General features: G+C 41.6%; 1 protein-coding gene across 2 annotated transcripts in view; it reads left to right on the top strand.

Moving 5' to 3' along the window:
- The window catches only part of TLK2 (tousled-like kinase 2), a 127,337-nt gene extending 104,897 nt beyond the window's left edge, over positions 1-22,440 (top strand). For both annotated transcript variants that reach the window (XM_010856463.1, XM_010856462.1), the window contains 7 exons: positions 1,810-1,901; positions 6,469-6,558; positions 10,330-10,499; positions 11,891-12,029; positions 15,560-15,671; positions 17,161-17,268; positions 19,678-22,440. In XM_010856463.1, the coding sequence (XP_010854765.1) occupies positions 1,810-1,901; positions 6,469-6,558; positions 10,330-10,499; positions 11,891-12,029; positions 15,560-15,671; positions 17,161-17,268; positions 19,678-19,851 (885 nt within the window). In that variant the 3' untranslated portion in view covers positions 19,852-22,440. The remainder of the gene's footprint in view (positions 1-1,809; positions 1,902-6,468; positions 6,559-10,329; positions 10,500-11,890; positions 12,030-15,559; positions 15,672-17,160; positions 17,269-19,677) is intronic.
- The last annotated feature ends 436 nt before the right edge of the window (positions 22,441-22,876 follow it).

Raw genomic sequence — 22,876 nt, 5'->3', positions numbered from 1 at the left:
CACAGTGTTTGTCTTTTTGTGACTGGCTTATTTCATTTACCATAATGTTCTCAAAGTTTATCCATGTTGGAGCATGTGACAAGATTTTCTTCTTTTTAAACTTGGATAACCCTGAGATTGTTTATATATACTTCATTTTCTATATCCATTCATCATCTGTCAGGTGACATTTGTGTTGCTTCCTTCTCTCATCTGTTGTGAAGAGTGCTGCTTTGAGTACGCATGTGCAAATACCTCTTTGCGATCTTGCTTTCAGTTCTTCTGGCTGTATACCCAGAAGTGGGACTATTTCTTTTTTAAAATCATCAAAATTGGTTTTTGGTGCTTCACTTGTTAGTGATTTCTTCATATTTTTTCCTGTTCTTCAAACATTTTAACACTTCTGAAGTCTAAATGCTTCTTACAACAATATGTACATCAATGTATTCTTTTGCTGTCTTCCATGTAGCCCTTCTTCGATCATTGGTGAATCACAGTGTCTTGAACTCAGAAATAGGTTTTGATAATAGGAAAAAATGACACTTGTAGTTCATTGGTGCTCTTACAAATTAGGTGATGTTTAATCTGGCTTTTAATGGCTTGAAATGGTTCCCTCCTATAAAACCATGATGGATACATGCATACAGGTGGACTTTAGACTCTGTAAGAAAAAGAGTTCAAAAGTTTCCATTTCTGTGAAATAAGATATTCTGTTTGAATTGAATGGTTTTTGTATTTTAAAAATACTGGTTTAAATTTGGTATGTGTTAGAAGTTTCTTTTATAAGCAGGCCTCTCTTGTATCCTGTGCTTTCCTAGAGGTAGCTTGTCTTTTAAAAGATCTGTAGAGTAATCACCACTCTTCATGGACTGTATGTCCTCTGCCTGTTGTCTTCATCTATTCATATGTTTGTGGAAACTGGCAGATAGGTGGTAATAGCATTGGAACTGAAGCAGTAAGTTTTTAATTTGGACATTAAAGCCAAATTCATTCTGAAAAAGTTCCTCAAAAAATTGTATTGGGGAAATCTGTTGTAAAATGCTACTTACTTTTTCAAATTGTGATGTACGCCAGGCGTCCTTGAAAATCTGTTATCTTTTTTTAACCCCATAATCTAGCACCACTGAGCTGATCTGGAGCTTGTGCCAACAGTGGTGGCCTTTGGGGAAAGCATGTCCCTTTTTTTGGACGGTGCTGCATAAGCGACTAGCTTCTGACATTGTTGAGGTCCAAAATTACTTTTTATTTATCCAGTATGTAGGGGTGCAATTAAACAAACTTAGCAAAGAGGTGTGTCCTGTTTCTTAAGAAAGCAGATAGTCTATGACCCTAGCATTTCAAAAGTGGCAGGACCTCTGAACGTACAACTGCTCTAAAAATAAAGCCTATTAAAAAATATTTACAGAAAGGAAAAAAAAAAAAAACTCGTGGCAGGAATTACTGTTGAAGAATGTCAAGTCCCAGAACCAGCTAAGGGACAAGAGCCAAGAGGTGAGAAAGGTCCCAAATAGGGTAGATGATATCCAGAAAGAGAGTTGTTTAGAAGTGACTGTTAAGGCATGGACTGTCTTTCTGTTTATTGTATATGCTAGGTTTTATTTTCTAAACCCCTTGGTGCCAGTGTGTCTGGAGACTTCTCGATTGTCTCATCACAAGTTTCAAGAAAGATGATTACAACTCTGAAGGAAGTGTGCTCTCCACTGCCCTTGTTATTTAATAACGCATTTTGGACTTTTGAAAATGTTGGTCTGTTAAACAGAAGCTTCTGGTCAGTAGCCTGTAATTTTTATTAGCATTATCCACAGTATAATTTATTCCTTTTCTTTATAGGCATTTGATCTAACAGAACAAAGATACGTAGCTGTGAAAATTCACCAGTTAAATAAAAACTGGAGAGATGAGAAAAAGGAGAATTACCACAAGTAAGTGATACTAGAGTATCTGATTTTTCAAAATTTAGTATTAATAGCTGTAGTTTGAGCACTGTGTTAAGAGCTTTACATGCATTGCTGTTGTTTCATTTAATCCTCATAACTGTCCTTGGAGAGTAAATAAATCTTCCATCTTACTGATAAGGAAATTGATACTTACAGAATTGAGTAACAGCTAAAAAATGGCTGAGCCTGTATTTAAATCCAGACTTCCCTTAATCCAGGCCCATGTGTTTAACCCTCCCCTTCCATTGTGCCTCTAAAAGTAGCTATAATAAATAAGTAAAGCCTCATAAATCATTGTTGCTTGTCTGTAGAAAATGTGAGAGCGTTCTTTAGTGGCCTGGGGACCCCGGGGAGCATGGGGTGGGGCTTCTGCTGCTGCCTCAGTCTCATCATGGAGGAGACCATGCGGCGCTGGCGCCCTCAGTGTGGGCCTCAGTGCTGGACCCGCCTCCCCTGTCACAGGCTTCCCGTCTCAGAGCTCTTGTCCTCAGTGTCCCACTTGCTGTGCTTGCCCCTTTCTAGATGCCATTGTGGCAGCCCTCATCTGTACTGGGGGTGCAGGATGGGAGGGTGACTCTTTAGAATGAACAGTTTTTACATGTGCAGGTAGGAATGTTTTTCTTCCACTAACATCAGCCCTTGCCTGTCTCTGCCCTGAGCTTCAGAACATTGAAGTTATAGCTCACTTGCTTTGGAGGCCACTCAGACTTTTCTGTTAGAATCTCCCCTAGCCGTAATATTGTTTCCTTTTTGTAGTAACAAGTACTGTGTTAGACATATCCTACCCCTGAAAGAAGAGACAGCCCCTTTTGCTAGAAAGCAGTCTACCTCCATTCTATAAAAGCACTTTTGCTTTCTCTTATAAATAGTACTCTGGAAGGAAAAAGGCAGAAGAGTGGACTTTGAAGAGCCTTTTAGGTGGCTTCTAAATCTCAGTAGAAAAATAAAACATTTCTACATCATTAACCCATTCTTGAGGCTTGGAGCAAGGCAACTCCTGCCTTATGGCTACTGTTCATCAGGGACCCAGGAACTCTTGCTGCTCTGTGCAGGCTGGCAGAGGTGCTCAGTGCTGGAGGAGAGAAGGTTCCTGTGGCGTTAGGAGAGAGAGCGCTTAGCAGAGGTGGGAAAAAGGAAGCTGTGTGCTCTGTGCATGGCACTCTGCCTGTGTCCGTGTGTGACAGGCGGCTGCAGTCCAGATGCTTTTGAGGAGCAGTTACATTACTACAGGTACATTCCAGGCACTCGACAGGCAGGGGCAAATGGCACGCGGCCGCAGTTGCCAGGGAGCACTGAGGAGAGGACAGCCACATGTTCTGACCAGTTAGGAAGATGGTGAGAAATGTCCTCATCATACTGAGACTCAAAGAGTACCTTAGGGTATAGGAACAGTACCTGCATCTCTTTCACAGTGTCCTTCGGCTATCCTCGGAGCCTGTTCTGCAGCTTGTGTGCTCTGCCAACTCTAAACCAGCTGACTCTACAAGGGATGGACCTTGGTGAACCTTGAGGAGATAGTTCCTCTGCAGAGATTTATACAGACTTTGCCTCGTCTCCATGTCCAGCTTTCAGGCCGAGTTTAAAGAGAACTCAGGGGTCGAAGACTGTGGTGACTGCCCATGGGGGTTGTGCTCACTGTAGCCTTTTGAAGCAGTGAGGGATGGACACCAGGACCTCCTTGACACACTTGGCAAGCTGTTTGAGTCCTGGTGCGTGTGGATGGGGTCTCCTTTCCCATTTGTCTGCCAGATGGAGTCACAGAGCAGCTGAAGCGGGTAGTTTCGTGTCTGAGTTCTTAGAGGTTCAGCTCCAGCTCCCAGCGCTGCCTTCCTATTCTTTGCTTCCTCACCAAGGCAGAAATCACGACTCCTGAGCATCTTCTGTGGAGCCATCTGGGCAGGAGCCATTTCCCAGTTGATAGACACACTGGTGGAGGGGCGGGTGGTGCAAAATTTTTGTGACCTCCATTCATCCTTGTGGGAAAATTCTTACAGCATTTCCACCTTTCTTGGAAAGATTTTGCTTGCTAAGTGATAATAAATCATAACAGAGGAATTTTAGGCTATAAATAATAGTGAATTAGCAATATGGCATTAACCCCCTCGAACTGAGATTAGGGAGACATGTCAGGGGCTGAACAGATTTTAGAGAGTGCTTCAAAAAGTCAGTGTGAAGCTGAAGAGGAGTAATTTCAGTGTTGTGGTCACATTATAAAATATGAAAATACTGCTGTTACCTGCATATAGTAAGATCTTCTGCTTGCTTTTTCCTTCATGGGGATGACTTTCCACCCCCATCTGGAATCAGAACATGTATTTGGGTGAAAAAGAGAAAAATTCAAAGAAAATAAAAGGCTGTTGTATTGTTTTATTTAGAGTTCTATTTCGCACCCCCTTTCCTCTCCTTCCTCTGAAAGTAATAGAAGTAAACTGGTTGTTTTGCTTTTGCATTATTAAGCATTAATAGGCATTACTTGATTTCTTTAACCTCCCAAAATAGATATTAAGAAATTTATGGTAGGAAAAATTTCATATAAAGCTATCCACAGAAATAACTGTATCTGTACTCTTGTATGATACTCTTTTCTAATTTTCTAGGATATAATTACTGAAAGTCTAAATATATATCTCCTTAGAGTAGAAGACTAAATGGATCAGTTTCTTGTTTCCTTATTTATAGTGCATTAGTCCCTTTGATGTTTAGTTGAAATTTGAACATATGAAGGATGTAAGAATATAAGGAGAACCTCTGCTCTGCCTGGTGAACTGTAGCAAATGGCCTTAGAGCCCGGCGTGATGTTGGGAGGGGGTCCTTTCATGACACACAGAAAGTTTCCTTAGTTGGCAAGGACTTGTGACAGTTTCTTTAATTTATAATTTTTTCTTCCTTTATTTTCCTAAGTTTTTTAATACCTCCATGGAGAAATTGGTCTCTACTCTGAAATGCACAAAATCGAAAAGTTAAAATTAAGGGCGGAGAACGATAGATTTCTAGTGTGTGAGAATGAGAAATGACTTAACAGTAATCTGTTTAGACCATAGGTTTCTGAACTTGTTTTTTTAGAAATAGTACTACCTTTATTTTACCGAATGAAATGAGGTATTACATTTTTTTTTTGTCCATGCTATGAGGCATGTGGGATCTTAGTTCCTCACCAGGGATCAAACCTGCTTACCCTGCATTGGAAGCGTGGTGCTGCTCCGACTCGGTGCTGACAAGTTTTTCTTTTCAGAAAGACATAAAGATACTGATGAGGACTTCCCTGGTGGTCCAGTGGTTAAGGATCTGCCTGCCAATGCAGGGGGCATGGGTTTGATCCCTGGTCCCAGAAGATTCCACATGCTGCTGGGCAGCTAATAAGCCTGTGCATCAAAACTACTAAACCCACGTTCTAGAGTCCATGCTCTGCAACCAGAGAAGCCCCAAAACTAGAGAGTAGCCCCTACTCAGCACAGCTAGACAAAGCCTATGCACAGCAACAAAGACTCAGAGCAGCCAAAAAGTCTTTTAAAATTAAAGAAAAAGTGCTGATGAAATGAAGCGTATGAAGAAGCAAAACTGCCCAAAATGGCCACTTAAAAAATAAACCTAATCAAACAAGGTTTTCTTTGGGGAAGAACATTCAATCACTTTTAGATTCCTGTTCTTCCCCTCCCTCTTCCCCTAGTTGTTCCTCAGTTTTCTTCGATTGAGTACTTTCTGTGTATTTTTGACATGCTGGAATACATTTCAGAAAACATCACTGTTTTCCTTTTTTGACTCTTAAAACAAAATGCCCCAAACTAAATGGTGCTAGGTTACTTAAAATATAATATCCTAAAATATATATATATATAATAATATACTATTACTCTTTTTAAGTAAGAACTAAGTTTTATTCTTTAAAATTCAGTATATGAATATGTCAGATTACATAGTACATTTTTCTTCCTTATCTTACTAAAGAAAAAAGACATGTATGAAAAAACGTCTTTTATTCTAAGAAAACTAAGGTTCCCATAGTTTCAAACTTTTTATCAAATTAGCATTTTCTTAGAAAGTAATGCTGATAGTCCTTTAAATTCTTTTTTGTAAAGAGTAGGATTGAAGAACAAATCCAATGTATTGTAATTGCCTTATCTTACCAGCAGCCCTTTTACTCAGTGAGTTTACGTACCAAATTGATCCCTGTGATGGAACCCCAGGGTATGAACATTTGTAGATGGAAAGTATCAGCTTCAGAGAAAAGAAAAAAGTGCTGTCTTTATCATTTTTAAACGTCTGCTGTTTGGGTATCAATATAAAAGAGGTAAGGTTATCACAGAATGAACTTGCAAAGGATAAAAGTTGGTGCCTACTGTTTTCCCAACAGCTTGGCAGAGACCTGTGGAGAAAACGGGGTGAAAAAGACTAGAGGACCAGATGGCCTTGAATGGAGTGGATGTGCGGGAGCAATGGGGGTGTGAGAATGAATTGGGAGGGTCCTGGAAGAGTTCTGAAAGACAGGACAGGGTACAAAATGTTAAATGTTTCCCTTTAAACAGAATACAGAATGTCTCCCTTTGGTTCACAGGCATGCATGTAGGGAATACCGGATTCACAAAGAACTGGATCATCCCAGAATAGTTAAGCTGTATGATTACTTTTCACTGGACACTGACTCGTAAGTACTATGCCGTTTCTAGCGTAGCAGAAAATATTATTTTCTTGCAGTGTGTTGATGACTCATGGAATGGAATTTAAAGCTGGGTCCAGAAAATACTGTCTGAGGGGGCCAAATGTATTTATGGGCAAATGATTGTATTTGAATTCACATTGGGGCCAGCAAGATGTACATTTCTTGGCCACAGGATGGGTGCAGTTGTGTGCTGGTCAGTGTTTCACAACCAGCATGGAGGGGAGAGGCATAGGGCTGATGGGTACTGTTTGCCAGTTTCTGTGAAATAAGACTCTGAACATGTCCAGTTTTTTTAAAAAGGGGGGGCAGCTTTATTGAGATAGGTTTATATACCATATGGTTCACTCATTTAAAAGTACACAGTATTCATAGGTATATTGCGGCCATGACTGTAGTCAGTTTTAGAACATTTTCTCCACTCAGAAAGAAATCCTGTACCTTATTCTATCATCCCCCTTTTCCTCCACTCCACTCCTGCTGTAAGCAACCGCCTATCTGCTTTTTGTGTCTATAGATCAGCTCTTCAGGGACTTTCATAAGATGGATCATGTAGTGTGTGAACTTTTGTGGCTGGCCTCTTGCACTTAGCATGGTGTTCTTTTAAGGTTCTTCTTGTGTCATTTATCAGTACTTCATTCTGTTTTATGACTAAATATATTCTACTGTATGGAAATACTACCTTTTGTTTATCCATTTATCCTACGAGTGACTTAAAAACTAGCTCACAAGATTTCTGAGAATTTAACTCTCAGCTCTTAGAAACTGGTACAAACTGGTGCTGGCATACCACAGACAAGCAACAGTCAAGTGAGGCTGATGAACACTGATGGGCCTTTTGAAGTTCTAGCAGTATGATTTCATCATAGAATTAGAATGAAATGTGGCAGAGTCTGATGCTACATCTGAAAGTATAGGTTGGTTCAGAGGCTTATAGAGATTTCAGTCCAGCCTTCTCACTTTGTAGGTGGAGAGTTGAGGACCAGAGAAGTTCATGACTTGTCTGAGATCTTTAATAATCGTAGGCATTGTTGTATTTCATTACTTGTATAGGTAAGCTCTCCATCTCTTGGTTTATCCGGAGTTTAGAAATAGTTCAGCATTTGGAAACATCTCTGTTGGAGTCTGAACTGAATCAGGAAAGCATGCTTAGGCCTGGCCCGCAGGGGTTTCCTTCCGCCTCCCAGGGTGTTCGGCCTCTTCCAGATGGCGGCTGTCTCAGAGCTTGCTGTGCGAGAGAGCCCATCCAGATTTAGAAATGGCCCCAAAGGGAGACCATAATTCCCTTTGGAAGCATCCACTCAGGGATTTCCCCTTTCCAGTCAAGTGCAGTCAGCACAGTGCTGTGTGTGGTGTGGAGTGGGGTTCAGAAAAACAGCGAATTAAAAAGCAGATTTCCACAGGGTAGCTTTATTGTTTTGCTTTCAACCAGTTCCTTGAATACTAGGAAGGACACTCATACCCCCCAAATATAAGCAACAAAAATCATTTCAAAAATAAATACAATGACTTGGATTATCTGCTGTTTTGAATTGTATACACACTTTTAACTAATCTGAGAAATTGAGTTGATTTTACACTACTCTTGGGTTGTTTACTTTGTTCTTCCTGTTGTGTGTATGGTGAATTTTTCCCCAAAATAATTCAAACCATTGTTTTAGAAAGTTTTCTGAGAGTTGAGTATTAAAAATGAGATTTTATTTTCAGCTTGCATTGGGTCCAAAATAAATTCACTAAGCCTGAGACTCTATGCCTCAGATTTCAGCACATCAGATCAGAGAAATTGATACATTTTAGGCCTATTTTCTCAAATAGAATGCTAGCATGTTGGGACATGCTATGTTTTGTAAGAAGCATGAGCTGTTGGTCAGTTTGGGGGTGTCCCTTGGGACTGTGTGTGTCCACATTTTGTTGTTTTGCTTCTTGAAGGTCTTCAGTATTCCATAGGCCCTGAGTGTGAGTCCTGCGTGTGTTCCATCTTAGATGTGTTGGCCCTTGTAGGCTGTGTTCACCAGGCTCCTTTGTCAGTTGCTGTTCAGTGGGATTCATTCAGTGGGGAGACAGAGGTGGTGGTGGGTGGAGACTCCTCCCCCCATGGTTCCAGGTTCCCTTGGTGACCCTGGTTCTGACTGTGCCATCTCCACCCTCTGGCCTTAAGGTGCTAATGACTTCCTGCTCTAGATGATTTCTAGGGTGCTCACTGGCCACTTTGTCTTCTTAGCTCTTCTATCATCTGTGTGATTAGTTCTCTGAATTAAAGCCTCTCTGTTCTAAATACTTCAGTAATTTTTATTTGCCAGCAAGACCCTGAGTGATTTAGCCACATTGTTACAGCTTCAGTTCAGTTCAGTCGCTGGCTCAGTTGTGTCTGACTCTGCAACCCCGGTGAATCGCAGCACACCAGGCCTCCCTGTCCATCACCAACTCCCGGAGTTCACTCAAACTCATGTCCATCGAGTTGGTGATGCCATCCAGCCATCTCATCCTCTGTCGTCCCCTTCTCCACCTGCCCCCAATCCCTCCCAGCATCAAGGTCTTTACCAATGAGTCAACTCTTCACATGAAGTGGCCAAAGTATTGGAGTTTCAGCTTCAGCATCAGTCCTTCCAATGGACACCCAGGACCGATCTCCTTTAGGATGGACTGGTTGGATCTCCTTGAAGTCCAAGGAACTCTCAAGAGTCTTCTCCAACACCACAGTTCAAAAGTATCAATTGTTTGGCACTCAGCTTTCATCACAGTCCAACTCTCACATCCATACATGACCACTGGAAAAACCATAGCCTTGACTAGATGGACCTTTGTTGGCAAAGTAATATCTCTGCTTTTAAAATAGTTTAAAAGGTATTCATCTCTCAGGAAGCCTTACTTCAGTTTATGACTGCCTTGGAAGACAGACACATGACCCTACATATCCTGAATGCTGTGTAGTTTTAGATCTGTGTGACATACTGGTATAAGTGAAAGAAAAAACTCATACTATATAATGATACATTTGTTAGAACTACAGATACTGTCCTTTAAAAAGCTCTTTTATCCCTTGTGTATTTAACAAAGAAAAATCATAGTACGTGCAGTCTGCTAGGAGCAGTAGTGTGTAGTCAGCCATGGGGACCTGGCAGACCCCAGATTCTTCCTTACTGTCAGCACCCAGGGTCATATAAAATGTCTGCAGTGAGGATTGTGTATTTGATCATGATGTACTTGTTTAGAAATGGAGCATCCTGTGGATAGTAGACTAAGTGTCTAGCTTACATACATGACAGTTCCTGTCAGTATTCCTAAAGTCTGATTCAAGAAGCGGTGTGCCCTGGGTGAACTTTAGCAGAGCAGGTTCCAACGTGAAGGGTGCAGACACTCTTCACTAAGAGAGTTGTCAATTTACTTCCTGTAAACTGCTACTACTGAATAAAGAATAGAAGAGTATTTTAAAGAGCAAAGAAGGAAGTGAGAAGCTATCTATCTACCTTAGCAGTCCCCAACCTTTTTGGCACCAGGGACCGATCATATATGTGGAAGACAGTTTTTCCACAGACGGGGCAGGGGGTCAGGGGTGACTTCGGGATGATTCAAGCTCACTACATTTATTATGCACTTTATTTCTATTGTTATCACAGCAGCTCCACCTCAGATCATCAGCATTAGATCCCAGAGGTTGGGGACCCCTGAAGTACCTGATGGTTTCACTGGGGCTTGTTTAGTTAGACTTAATTTGCTTGCTTTTATCCCACGATCAAGTGTTGGTTTATTTGTCTTTAGGTTTTGTACAGTACTAGAATACTGTGAGGGAAATGATCTGGACTTCTACCTGAAACAGCACAAATTAATGTCGGAGAAAGAAGCCCGATCCATTATCATGCAGATTGTGAATGCTTTAAAGTACTTAAATGAAATAAAACCTCCTATCATACACTATGACCTCAAACCAGGTATGTCTAATTTTTAGGAGACAGTATTGGTGGTATTTCTTTGATCTTATAAGTAACTTTCAATTTTATAAAGTTACGGGGTTTGGTGGGGGCCAAAAAGGCCTAATAAAATCTGACTCCAAATTGTCTGGGTAGGTGTGGGAATAAGAGAGTCCTGGCCACACAGCATGGGGTTTAGGAGGTTGGGTCGTATTCAGCGCTCTGCAGAAACAATGCCCTTGTCCTTAGAGCCAGGGCAGTTCATGATGTCAGTCCAATTAAGAAAGAACTGCTCTGGCAAGCTTGGTTTTGTTTTTTCCCATTACTCACCCTATACAGCAATCCTTCTACCCCAAGTCTCTTTGATAAGTGCCCTCACATTAGCAAATTCTTTTCCATATATGCCCCCCATTTCATTAAATTCTGAGCAGAGTTTTCCATCTTTTTGTATGGTTACTATCTAACTTTGATAGTTGTTGGCAGGGGAGAGAGCAATTTGACTTCTGTCTGTTGTCATCCTCAGCTGTTGCTTAGAAGTCTGCCTGTGTGCTCTTTAGACGGCTCTATCCAGCTGAGCTTAGGTGTTGGGAAGAGTCCCCTTTACCTCCTGGTGGGGACAGTTAACTTTGCCATCCTCTTCTGATAGCTACATATTAAATCTCACTATTCTTTAATGACTAAAGTGAAAGTTGCTCAGTTGTGTCTGACTCTTTGCGACCCCATGGACCATACAGTCCATGGAATTCTTCAGGAGTGGGTAGCCTTTCCCTTCTCCAGGGCATCTTCCCAACTCAGGAATCGAATGCAGGTCTCCCTTATTGCAGGCAGATTCTTTACCAGCTAAGTCACAAGGGAAGCCCCTTTAATGACTAAATAAATAACTAAAAAATTCATTACAAGGAAGTGATTTTTTAAAAGATGGCTACTGTGTGATTGGGTTTTCTATTACCGAATCCGTTACATTTTCCAGCCCGGGAGCTGTAGGTGGCGCTGTGGTACTAACTTAGATTCCCCTGTATGTTTCCTTTGATTCCACACCACCCTCCCCAAACTACTGGTCCAAACAGGGTGGTTTAGAGATCCGTACTGAAAGCTCAGATGAAAGTTTCCCACTATTTTTGACCAACCATACAAATGATATTTTACTTTGGCTAGTTAATTATTTTTTTCCACTGCTCATAGTGCTGATTTTGGCACATTAAGCAGGTGATTCTTGGAAAAGAGAAATTTGCAGCCAGACACTTACGACTCTCCTCTAGCATCCAGAATCCAGATTGTTTTATTCCAGAGATTTAAATGTTTGCTATTATGTGTAAGAGTTGGAGTCCAGTTGTCCTCTTCTTGTCTGTTATTACTACCTTGGCTTTTCCTAGTAAGTTCTCTTTTATTCATGAAGATTTTTATCTTTTTAGGTAATATTCTTTTAGTAAATGGTACAGCGTGTGGAGAGATAAAAATCACAGATTTTGGTCTTTCCAAGATAATGGATGATGATAGCTACAATTCAGTGGATGGCATGGAGCTAACATCACAAGGTGCTGGTACTTACTGGTAGGTATCTGAGAGGTCTGTCCAGTTGGCTGGAGATGCGACTGTGCTATGCTGAGGTGTTGGTGATTGTTCATTAGACTATATTCTGTCTGCTTAGGCAGAAATGCTGTATGTCATAGTAGACTTTCCTCTCCAAATATTTGCTGTCTTGTCAGCAGTTTGGCTCTTTGTATTTACATGAATTTGTCTTAATTTTTCTTTTTATTCTTAAAAACCATTGAGAGAGGGATTATGCATGACCAGGCGTTTTGAGTTGTGTGTTTGCTCCGTAGGTCAGGCCCTACTGTGTACATAGAGAATGAGATTACTTATGTGTATGTAAAGAATGGCCCTCACTTCCTTTCAGAATTTCAAATGCAGGTCTCTCTCTTCCTGAGTTGATGGGATGAGGAAGTTTTTTCTATAGTTGCCTGAAGATGGTGGACTGAAGAACCCAGGAGTTACGAAGATTAGGATGTAAAATAAGCACAGCATTCCTTGAAATCTAAACAGGAAAAAGTGAGCATAATTTGCCAAGAATTGTATCCATTTCTGGCAGCCATGTTCCAAAAGGTTTTGAGCCGCATTTCTTCCCATCTGTCGTCACTTGTCCACCCCCGACCACTCTGCCCAGCTGGCTCTGCCTGCCTGTTCTGTGCCCTGTCTTACTCTGTCTCATACTCCTTTTGACAGTGAGCACCATAAAAGATACCTGCAGCTCAGGCATTTGACTTTGTGATTGTAAAGGTGTTAACAGAGCTTCCTTTTCACTTCTGAGGTGGTAACACAAAGCCACACATTGGAATGTTTGATTCTGAACATGGAGAAGCCTCCTGTAGCATTAAGGGAGGGGAAATGCGTGCAGTTAAATCCCAAGGTCAATTGGCCAGATCACTGATGTTTGAGACTGGAGGACCCTGGCCCTTAGCCAGTTAGTGACTGTCTGGGAATGAGGGTGTTGATGGGAAGCAGACAGAGAAGAGGGGGACATCAGCCCTGTTATCACCCCCACCACATTGAAGAATTGATCATGTCCTGCTAAAAGCACCGTGTACATACAATTTCAGCTTTCCCTTGTTCCTTATTGTTTGTGGAGATGGTACCTATAGTGAAAATTGGTCCCTAAATTAAAACTTTGAGATTCTAGGTTTAAAATAGAAGCTACACTTACAGTGTTTATTCACTTGGTGGTTTTTGTGGGTTCCTGTCAGTAAATGATACAAAAATATCTGCTGTTGGAAATTCTGGAAGCAGGTCTATACCTCTGTTTTATAAATTCACCAGAACTTGGATTTGAGCTTTTTCATTTGATAGCTTGTTCTTTCTTAAAGGTGAAGATTTTTCACATTAAAATTAGTTATCTCATTGCTTCCTGTTGCTGTATTTACTAAGCTATAAAATTTAGTAGTTTGGCATTTACATAAAAGTATGTAATGTTTGGGATTTGCTTCAAAGGAATCTGGGGGAGATTAAGAGGGGTGTACATGAACAAAGATTGCCGTGTTGACAGTTACTGAAGCTGGATGATGTTTACTTGGGGGTTCATTTTATGATGTTTTTCTACTTTATATTTGAAGACTTTTTTTTTTCATGGTAAGAGTAAGGTAGAAAGGAAGCTACTGAGAAAATTAAATTGTTTGAGTTTCTGTGAAGGTTTAAAAAGTAAAAATTCTCCATATTGGTGTTTCTAATCACCGTCCTCACTGTCATCCTCATATTATGTCCCAGAAAGATACAGACAGAATGTGAGGACTTAACAAATTTTAAGTGAGCATTTGCAGCATTTGGTTGTTCCAGAATTCTTCTACATGGAACACTACTTTTAAACAAGTAACCCGTAGAGTAGGCCTTGAGAATCATTTTTCTCCACGAGGATTTTATCATGATGGCATATGCAATTATGTTTGTTTTTTAAACACAATTTAGTGCAATATCTTCTATTCTCCTTCCCAAAGTCCTTGATAGGGACTTAGAATGCTTATTATGTGGGTGAACAACTAGTCTATTTCTTCATTTATAGATGGGGAAACTGAGACCCAGAAAGTGATATGCTGAACTTAAACTATTAAGGGACAGTGTCTTCTGTATTCTCATTATTTGACCACAGTATTACTTTGCATTTGGATAAGTCCAGCAACCTCCGTTTTTCCTCACCACAAACAAGAACTTACTTCTTCCCCACCATTTCCACAAAAAAGTTATAAGTACATTAAAAGATCATTTTAGAATCAAGATTTTATTTATCCAAACTCATATTTAAATTATGTATATTAAAGAATTAAGAGCCATGAAAACCTGGGATTCAGGGAGGTTTTAGTGGCATTTGGATGAGCTATTCTTTTTATAGATTCTTTGATCTATATTTTTATTTCTTTACGTTTCTTTCCCCATGCTCCCCTTGTGAGTTTTCTGTCTATATTTTCATTTTTCAGTGTGTGTTTTGGCTAGACACTTTCATTGTGAAATAATAATCTAGGTCAATGGTCTTAATAATTTTAAAATGACTATTAAAAGAAATAGCGTAAAACTAAACTTCTTAAAAAAAAAAAAGCCCATCATCTGAACATTTTCTGCCTCTCAACTCTTATGATCCCCTTTCAGCTATACATTTAGGTTTTTACACCAGAAGCACAGCAGGGTTTAAAATAGTTTTTCACAAAATTGATTTTGCCAGCATGAAATCTGCAGAGGTCTATCTGTTATCTTTAGAATTCTGCCTTCCAGCTGTGCCATGGCTAAGACTCCAGGCAGTGAGGAGAGGCATATTATTTGGTTTCCTAAATGCTAAGAGGCACTTACCTTCCACACCATACAATTTGGTATGGTTGGCTGTCCAGTTAGTCTTTTTAGAGGTCAGGAGTTGGGTGGGGAGGGAAGGAATTCAGATGAGGATTGAGTTGGGCCAACAGCTAGAAGTTTATTTGGCTTTTAGGCACTATTTGTTAGTCTTCCATAAGCCCCTGATCATCCTTAAAGTAGGAAATATAAAATGTACCTTCATAATTTGAACTTTAATGTTACCATTGATTATAATTGTAGTCAGTCTAGATTTCCAGAAGAGGCTACCTTAAGAAGACACTTAATAGCCACTCCCCTCAGAGATTTATACTGGCTCCTGAATTCATTTGGGTTTTTAAGAGTTATTTATTTTAGAGACTGTTTCTTCTTCTGTCAGCATGAAAGGAAATCACACCACTTGTATTTTAATGTTTGTTGCTACAGCTATCATAAAAGGAAATGCACTTCTGTGTTCCCCCCCTTCTTTCAAACACTTGCTGAATGACATTTTACACTAGGCGCAGGCCTGGAAAAGAATGCTGGCGTGGGTAAAGTAGGAACGAGGGAGAATATTTACCTCTCTCAGTAAATAAGAAATAGGACATGACCACCTCCTTAACATAGAGTGTCTTTATCAGCTGGATCTAAGTTGGCTTTCAGATGTTAAGATTCAGATATTTTAATTTTCATCAAAGTCCTTAGTTTGCCTTTTTGTACATGTCTTAGATTTATACAGTTGCTTTTCTAAGAATTTTTATTTCCCTTTTGTCCAGGTATTTACCGCCAGAGTGTTTTGTGGTTGGGAAAGAACCACCAAAGATCTCAAATAAAGTTGACGTCTGGTCAGTGGGTGTGATCTTCTACCAGTGTCTTTACGGAAGGAAGGTAATGAGGACGGCGGGATGTGGTGGCGTCTGTCTCGGGGGTGCATGTCACAGTGGCGCTGTGTGCATTCTTCCCTTGGACTAATCATTGGGTCATACAGAATGGAATCCCGAAAGCTGTGGCTCGAAGAAAATACAGACTTAATTATAGAAGCTTTATGCGTAGAAGCAGAAATTTCCAGTTCCAGGGCATCTAATGAATTCTGCTGGGCTGTTGAAGACATCCTTTTTTCGCCATTCACAGTTAGATCTAGAGAGCCCATGCTCCACAACGAGAGAGCCCATATGCCATGAGTAGAGAGGCCCAATGCAGCCAAATAAATAAGTATTGTATATACACACACACACACACACACAATCTTCCCAAGATCCATTCTTGAGGGTCGTGAGAACTGAAACTTGAAATACCTGCAAGGCTTCTTACTCCCAGCCACCCCATTAGCATAAAGTACGCTTCGTATTTCTATACTGGTGCCAGAAAGTACTTATTTTTTGTTACTTCTAATAAAGGTAATATATTATTTGAATAAGTGAAAAGCTAGGTATTAACTACACATAATGAATTTTCACATTTATGTTTTCCTTGTGAGCATAATATCTTGTAAATGTATATACTGGGATCCATTGTATATTTATACTCCTGTTTCTGCTACCAGTACATTTGTATGTTTCAACGTTCCCCACTGGGCTGTGGGTATAAACTATTTGGGAGTTCTGCAACTCACTTAGATTCCTAATACTTTGATTACAATCCCCAGACCAAACTGTTAATTCAGATTTCAGCCTAGTCTTTACCTTCGCTTTGGTCTTTGTTTCTTTATCGTACCTATCTAACATTCAGAAACTATTCAGAACTAATGGGGTTAATTATTATTTATACTCTGGTATTATAGAAGTGCTGCAGTAATGGTGGCTGAGGTTATCTAACAAGAACAGCAATCTCAGTAGAAACACTATAGAGGACACCAGGTGTGAACTTCTTTCTTAGGAGTTTATCAGAAAATAGCGATTTGTGGCACAGATGAAGCCACTCACTTAGTAGCCCCAGCTCTCCCGCCCCCCAACTATGTCCTGATCCCTCTCCTCTTTCACTTCCTTCCTACCTTTTTATCTGCGTCTTGGGTCCATCTGTGGCACACATACATATTACCACTTCGGGCAAAAGAGGTTGCTGGTTCGTGTTCTGAATCTTCCTTATCTTTGCTGTAAGCAAAGGCACTGTGCTATAGCAAATGCTGCTTCTGGTCCCAGCTCTACATTAACCTAAATGTTGGAACTTGAGGAAATTACTTCAAAAGCAAGTTACTTCAAATCCACGCCTTTCCATCCTTTATCTATAAAATGAGAGAATTAGAGGAGATCATCCCTAAAGTTCCTTCCAGCAATTCTTGTGGAAATATATGTTTACCTTTCCCATCTCTTTGCTTTTGAATTGTGTTTTCTTTAATTTTAACCAGAGGTCTACCTTTGTTTGTTTTTTTATTTGATAGCCTTTTGGCCATAATCAGTCCCAGCAAGACATTCTACAAGAAAATACTATCCTCAAAGCTACTGAAGTGCAGTTCCCGCCAAAGCCAGTAGTAACACCTGAAGCAAAGGTAAGTCTTAACCCATTGGCCAACAGAAATGTCTACTTTGCCTTCTCTATTATTTCTTTGGGTGATTTCTCCAACCTCTATCTTCTTCTCCCCGTCTCTTCCCACAACAAATATTTATTAGGTACCTAGTATTAGACAACTTCCCAGGTGGCACAATGGTAAAGAATCTGCCTGCCAGTGCAGGAGAAGAGGGAGACGTGGGTTCAGTCCCTGAGTGGGAAAGATTCCCTGGAGTAGGAAATGGTAACCCCTTCTAGTATTCTTGCCTGGAAAATTCCATGGACAGAGGAGCTTGGCGGGCCACAGTCCATGGGGTCACAAAGAGTTGGACATGACTGAGCGACTAAGCACAGGTGGAAGTACTAGACACTGTTCTGGGTAGTGGAGAGAGCTATGACTGTACAGCGATGAACTACATAGACAAGGTTTCTGTCCTCATAACGTGTATGTTTTACTAGGTGAGATAAATGGTGACTAAAAATGAATACCTTTCAGATAGTGATAAATATTATAGAGAAGAAATCAGACTAACGGAAAGGGAGAGGTGGGAACCTCCTTTTTTGATGTCATGGTAGAGAAGGTCTAGATGATGAAGTGACTTTTTTCAACAATCTTGACGGATGTGAAGGTGGGAGCCATGTGTAGACTTGGGAGAATATTCTGAACAGAGAGAAGAGAATGAAGCTCAGATGTGAGTGTGAGCTTAGCCAGTCCCCAGAGCAGGCAGAGCAGAGGAGAGCGGAGAGAGGCAGCAGGATGGACTTAAGCTTATGGGAGGCAGTTGAAGGTTTTTGTCCAGCCAGCCATGTAATCTGATTGCTCTTTCAAAAGCCTACCCTGGGAGCTGTGTAGAGGGAAGATTCAAGGCAAAAGGTGTGTATTTGAGTTGGTATCCAAGCCAAGAAAACTGTCGAGCTCCAGATACCTCACTAAAGAAGCTTCATTTTTAAAGGTCAAGGACCACTATGTTCATTTCTATGAATTTGTTATCTTCCAAATGCTTTAATAAAGCAACTGCCTATAGATGTCTTTGTTTTTGAAAAACCAGGAATTGTATCAATTAAACATGGAAAAACAAAAAATCCGTAGTTCATTTTATGTTTTTAGATATATTAAAGTAGACTTTACTTTTTAGAACAGTTTTAGACTCACAGCAAAACTGAGTGGAAAGTAAACATTTCCATATACTCCCTGCTGCTGCAACCCTTCTCCCCTTGCCCTGGCACACTCCCCCAGCCCACAGCCTCCTCCACCAGAATGTCAGCAACCTGCACCAGAATGGTGCATCTCTACAATCAATGGACCTCCATCCAGGCATCATTATCACCCTAATGCAAAGTACAGACTTTGAATGATACTATTTTAGAAATAAAAAAACTGATTCAGCTGTTTAAATAATTATATTTAAGGTTTTATTAAATAGAGCTATCTGGTTAAAAAATAGGAGAAGACAGATAATGTATGTAAGGGCCTCTGCCAATGCAGGGGACACAGGTTCAATCCCTGGTCTGGGAAGATCCTACATGCTGTGGGGCAGCTAAGCCTGTGTCACAACTACTGAGCTCATGCACCTAGAGCCTGTGCTCTGCAACAAGGGAAGCCTCTGCCCTGAGAAGAAGCCCGTGCACCGCGACTAGAGAGTAGTCCCTGCTCGCTGCAACTAAAGAAAGCCCTTGCACAGCAATGAAGACCAAGTATAACCATAAATAAACATAAAATTAAAAATAATTGTAGAAACTGAGGCTACGTAGCTCTTCATACCCAGCACAAAGGAAACGTCCCTGTTAGTAGTAAATTAGGAATCCAAATCAAACCCCACTCACAGTAAGCCTGTATGTTTGCAGAACTCTTGGGGAGACAAGTCCTGGTCAGATGCTCCTTCACTTAGATGTGTGCCTGATCATTTGCTTAACGACTTTTCAAGGGAGAATAAGATACACCGAGAGAGCACTTGCCAGCATGTGACACACGGCAGTGTTAGTGTCATCACACCACCTTTCATATGCTGATGGTTTGTCACTACAGTTTTCACTTCCTCAGGAAGTTCCCATGAGACCAGATGCAGAACTATGAAGTTAGGCTGTGCCCATGCATACCAGCCAAGGCAGGGAGAGATTTTTCTTTTGGTCTTTGTGCTCTGGGGACAGAGATCTGTAGAGGTCATGCCGTGTTCCCCCTCGGGAATGGCTCAGGCACCTGTGCTGGAGAAGGAGTCGGTGGCCACAGAGCAGCGCTGCATCTGGCACGTCTTTTCTGGGTCCGCCTAGTGGTTTCCAGGCAAGGCCCTAAGCCCCTTCTCTTCAGGAGACTTTTGCTCTGGGCCCTGGCAGCTGCTACAGAACCTCCTGGGTTCCCTCTTGGGGTGCCAAGATTATCTCTTCAGGCTTCTTCAAGAAACTTTCCTTTCAGGCGTTTATTCGACGATGCTTGGCCTACCGAAAGGAGGACCGCATCGACGTCCAGCAGCTGGCCTGTGACCCCTACTTGCTTCCTCACATCCGAAAGTCGGTCTCCACGAGTAGCCCTGCTGGAGCTGCTATTGCGTCAACCTCGGGGGCGTCCAATAACAGTTCTTCGAATTGAGACTCACTCCCAGCCACAGACTGTTCGACACACAGAGTGGACAAATGGCGTTCAGCAGCGGGTTTGGAACATAGCGAATCCAAATGGATCTCATGAAACCTGTACCAGGTGCTTTTATTTTCTTGCTTTTTTCCCATCCATAGAGCATGACAGCATCGATTCTCAGTGAGGAGAAACCTCGGGCAGCTCTGGCCAGGCCTCGTAGGAAAAGGCCCCGCCCAAGGTTCCGGCGTCAACGGCCACTGCGTGTGGCTGCTCTGAGTGAGGAAAAAATTAAAAAGAAAAACTGGTTCCATGTACTGTGAACTTGAAAACATGCAGACTCAGGGGGGTCCCTGATGCAGTGCTTCAGATGAAGAATGTGGACTTGAAAATACAGACTGGGCTAGTCCAGTGTCTATATTTAAACTTGTTCTTTTCTTTTAATAAAGTTTAGGTAACATCTCCTGAAAAGCTTGTAGCACAAAGGCTCGGCTGGGGATGGTGTTTGACTTCGGAGGAAAAAAGTTGCTATTGCCCGTTAAAGGCACTAGAGTTAGTGTTTTATCCCTAAATAATTTCAATTTTTAAAAACATGCAGCTTCCCTCCCCCCCTTTTTTATTTTTGAAAGAATACATTTGGTCATAAAGTGAAACCCGTATTAGCAAGTACGTGGCAATGTTCATTCCAATCAGATGCAGCTTTCTCCTCCGTCTGGTCTCCTATTTGCAATTGCTTCCTTCATCTCAGTAGGGAAAAAATTGAGTGGGAGTACTGAGATGTGTGGGGTTTTGCCATTGGACAAAGAATGAGATTAGAACTCTGCAGCTTGGAGTCTCTCTAGGTTTTCAACTATTTCTTCACAATTTGAACACTTGACGGTTGTCCCTTTTAATTTATTTGAAGTGCTATTTTTTTAAATAAAGGTTCATCTGTCCATGCAGTCCTCTTGGATTCTCTGAATGTAGTAACCATTGAAACTGTTCCAAGGGCAGGCAGAACTCAGGCTGGGGAGCCAGTGCTCCAGGGGGCAGGGCTTCCCACCCTCAGACCCCGTGCACTTGCTGAACGGTGTGCGTTTCTCGTTAACAGTTACTGTAAAACTTGATCAGCACATAAGCTTTCCTCTGTTAGATCTTTTGACAGGAAACAACCTCCAGCCACCTGAATTATGTGGGTATGTGCTGGGGTGTGTGTGTGTGTGCGCGCGCATGCACACACACACACACACACACACACACACACTTTGTCTAACTCACTTTAATAGATTGATTGAGTGAAGTTAAAAAATAATCTCAAAGGAAATAGGTATTTCAAATATGAACATTCTTTTGGAACTTTTTCTTTTTTTAATGTGGTTGTTTCTGAGATGGATGATCAGCTGAAGACAGAGCTGAAATGGGAGCTGCGTGGCCCCACCATGCCCTTGAAACAGCAGAACACTCGACAGTAGAGGGGGAAGGAGGCCAGAGTCTGAACATGTGGTAGCCAGCTTGGAATGTTACTGACATATGTGGCAAGAGGGCTCAGCCAGAAATATTTAAAGATGCAGCACTCAGGCATGCGAGTTGCCTGGGCAAGGGGCAGGCTGGGGGCGGCGGTGGCGGCAGTCAGGAAGGGTAGAGAGCGCTCAAATGACTCACAACCAGTATTTCTTTGACATGTGAAGAGTACCAGTAGTGACACATTCTCCAGGCCCTTTATGGACCTGCCCCTCCCCAGTGTCAGGCTATGTTAAGGGAGGATGGAGTGTTCAGATTAGAGAGAGGTTCATGGGCAGGTGTTGTCCTGTGGAACTCTGAAGGGAAGGAAGTCAGCTCCTGAGTGCTTATTGCCCCCCCAGCTTTCCAAAGCAATCTTACTGCAATATATATATTTACGCACATGTGTGTATAGTATCTTTTTCTTCTTTAACCGTTACTTTCAAGCTGCTAAGCAGAGTACCCATGGAGTCTCAAAGGTTGAGCACAACACTGTAAGGATGGTGTCTACATAGGTGAAGAGATGAATGAAGTTGAGACCATGTTTAAACTTACTCAAGACAATAAGTTCTATTCCTCTTTTCTTCTCTCTCATTCAGTGATCTTGAAGAGTTGTGTTTTGTTTAATTTCTAACTTTCTTCATGTTGAAGGGATGCTGCATCTTTAAGCCTTCCCTCTAATTTCCTGCCTCCTTTCCCCCAGGTTCTTGTGAGCCAAGGTGTAGGACTGTATTTGGTGATCTGTCTTTTCTGCCCTCATCCTGAAGAAGGGGTGCCCTCTCTTCGTGCTCTTATTGGGCCTAGGGCTTGGCTGGAACTGCCTGGGCTTGGTTGAGTCTGGGCACGGCCTCTTTCCAATGCATGGATAAGCCCCAGGGGCAGGCAGAATGGTGACCTTTTCTAGACTTGTAAGTAGCCAGTGAAATCACTAAGTGGAGTTCTTCCATGACATATTTTGTTAATATGGGTTTCACTTTTTCCAAGGATAATCCCTTATTGCCACAATGTTGATTTCCTTTAAACAATGACAAAAAAAAAATGTGTATTAATTTGTAATTATCCCAGCCAGACTGTTTTGGCCTATCCCAATTTGGGGGGTGGGGAGGATATTAAAATAAGTTTTAAGAAGTGACTTTCCTAGCCTCTTGATTTTACTCTAGTTCTCTAGCTTCAATCAGGGCCCTCAGCACCTAGGGGTGTAGCTCAAGGACTCCTGGCAGCTGGCAGAGTCCCAGTGGATGTCACAGTCGTGATGGGAATGTGTGGGTTCATATGACATCTGTCACCCTGATGTGCCAACAGCTAGAGTTGTGGGTGGGAATACCCACAGTGAACAGAACGGGGAAGGCCCAGCCGTGACCATGAACTCATAATTCAGGGCTGGAGGCACTGGGCACAGGAAGACATGAAATGCAGAGGTCAAAGAGAAGGAACTGGGCTCTCCATCTCCCATCACGCACAGGCAGCTTTAAATGGAGTCTCGCCAGTCAGAAATTTGTGATCCCCACTTGTGTGGCTGGCCTGGACGGGTCTGCTGTCTTTTTTAGAGGGCTTGTTTTTTGCT

Source organism: Bison bison, unplaced genomic scaffold, assembly GCF_000754665.1.
Source record: "Bison bison bison isolate TAMUID 2011002044 unplaced genomic scaffold, Bison_UMD1.0 scf7180017864371, whole genome shotgun sequence".
Classification (NCBI taxonomy): Eukaryota; Metazoa; Chordata; class Mammalia; order Artiodactyla; family Bovidae; genus Bison; species Bison bison.
This window is presented reverse-complemented; position numbering and strand designations above follow the sequence as displayed.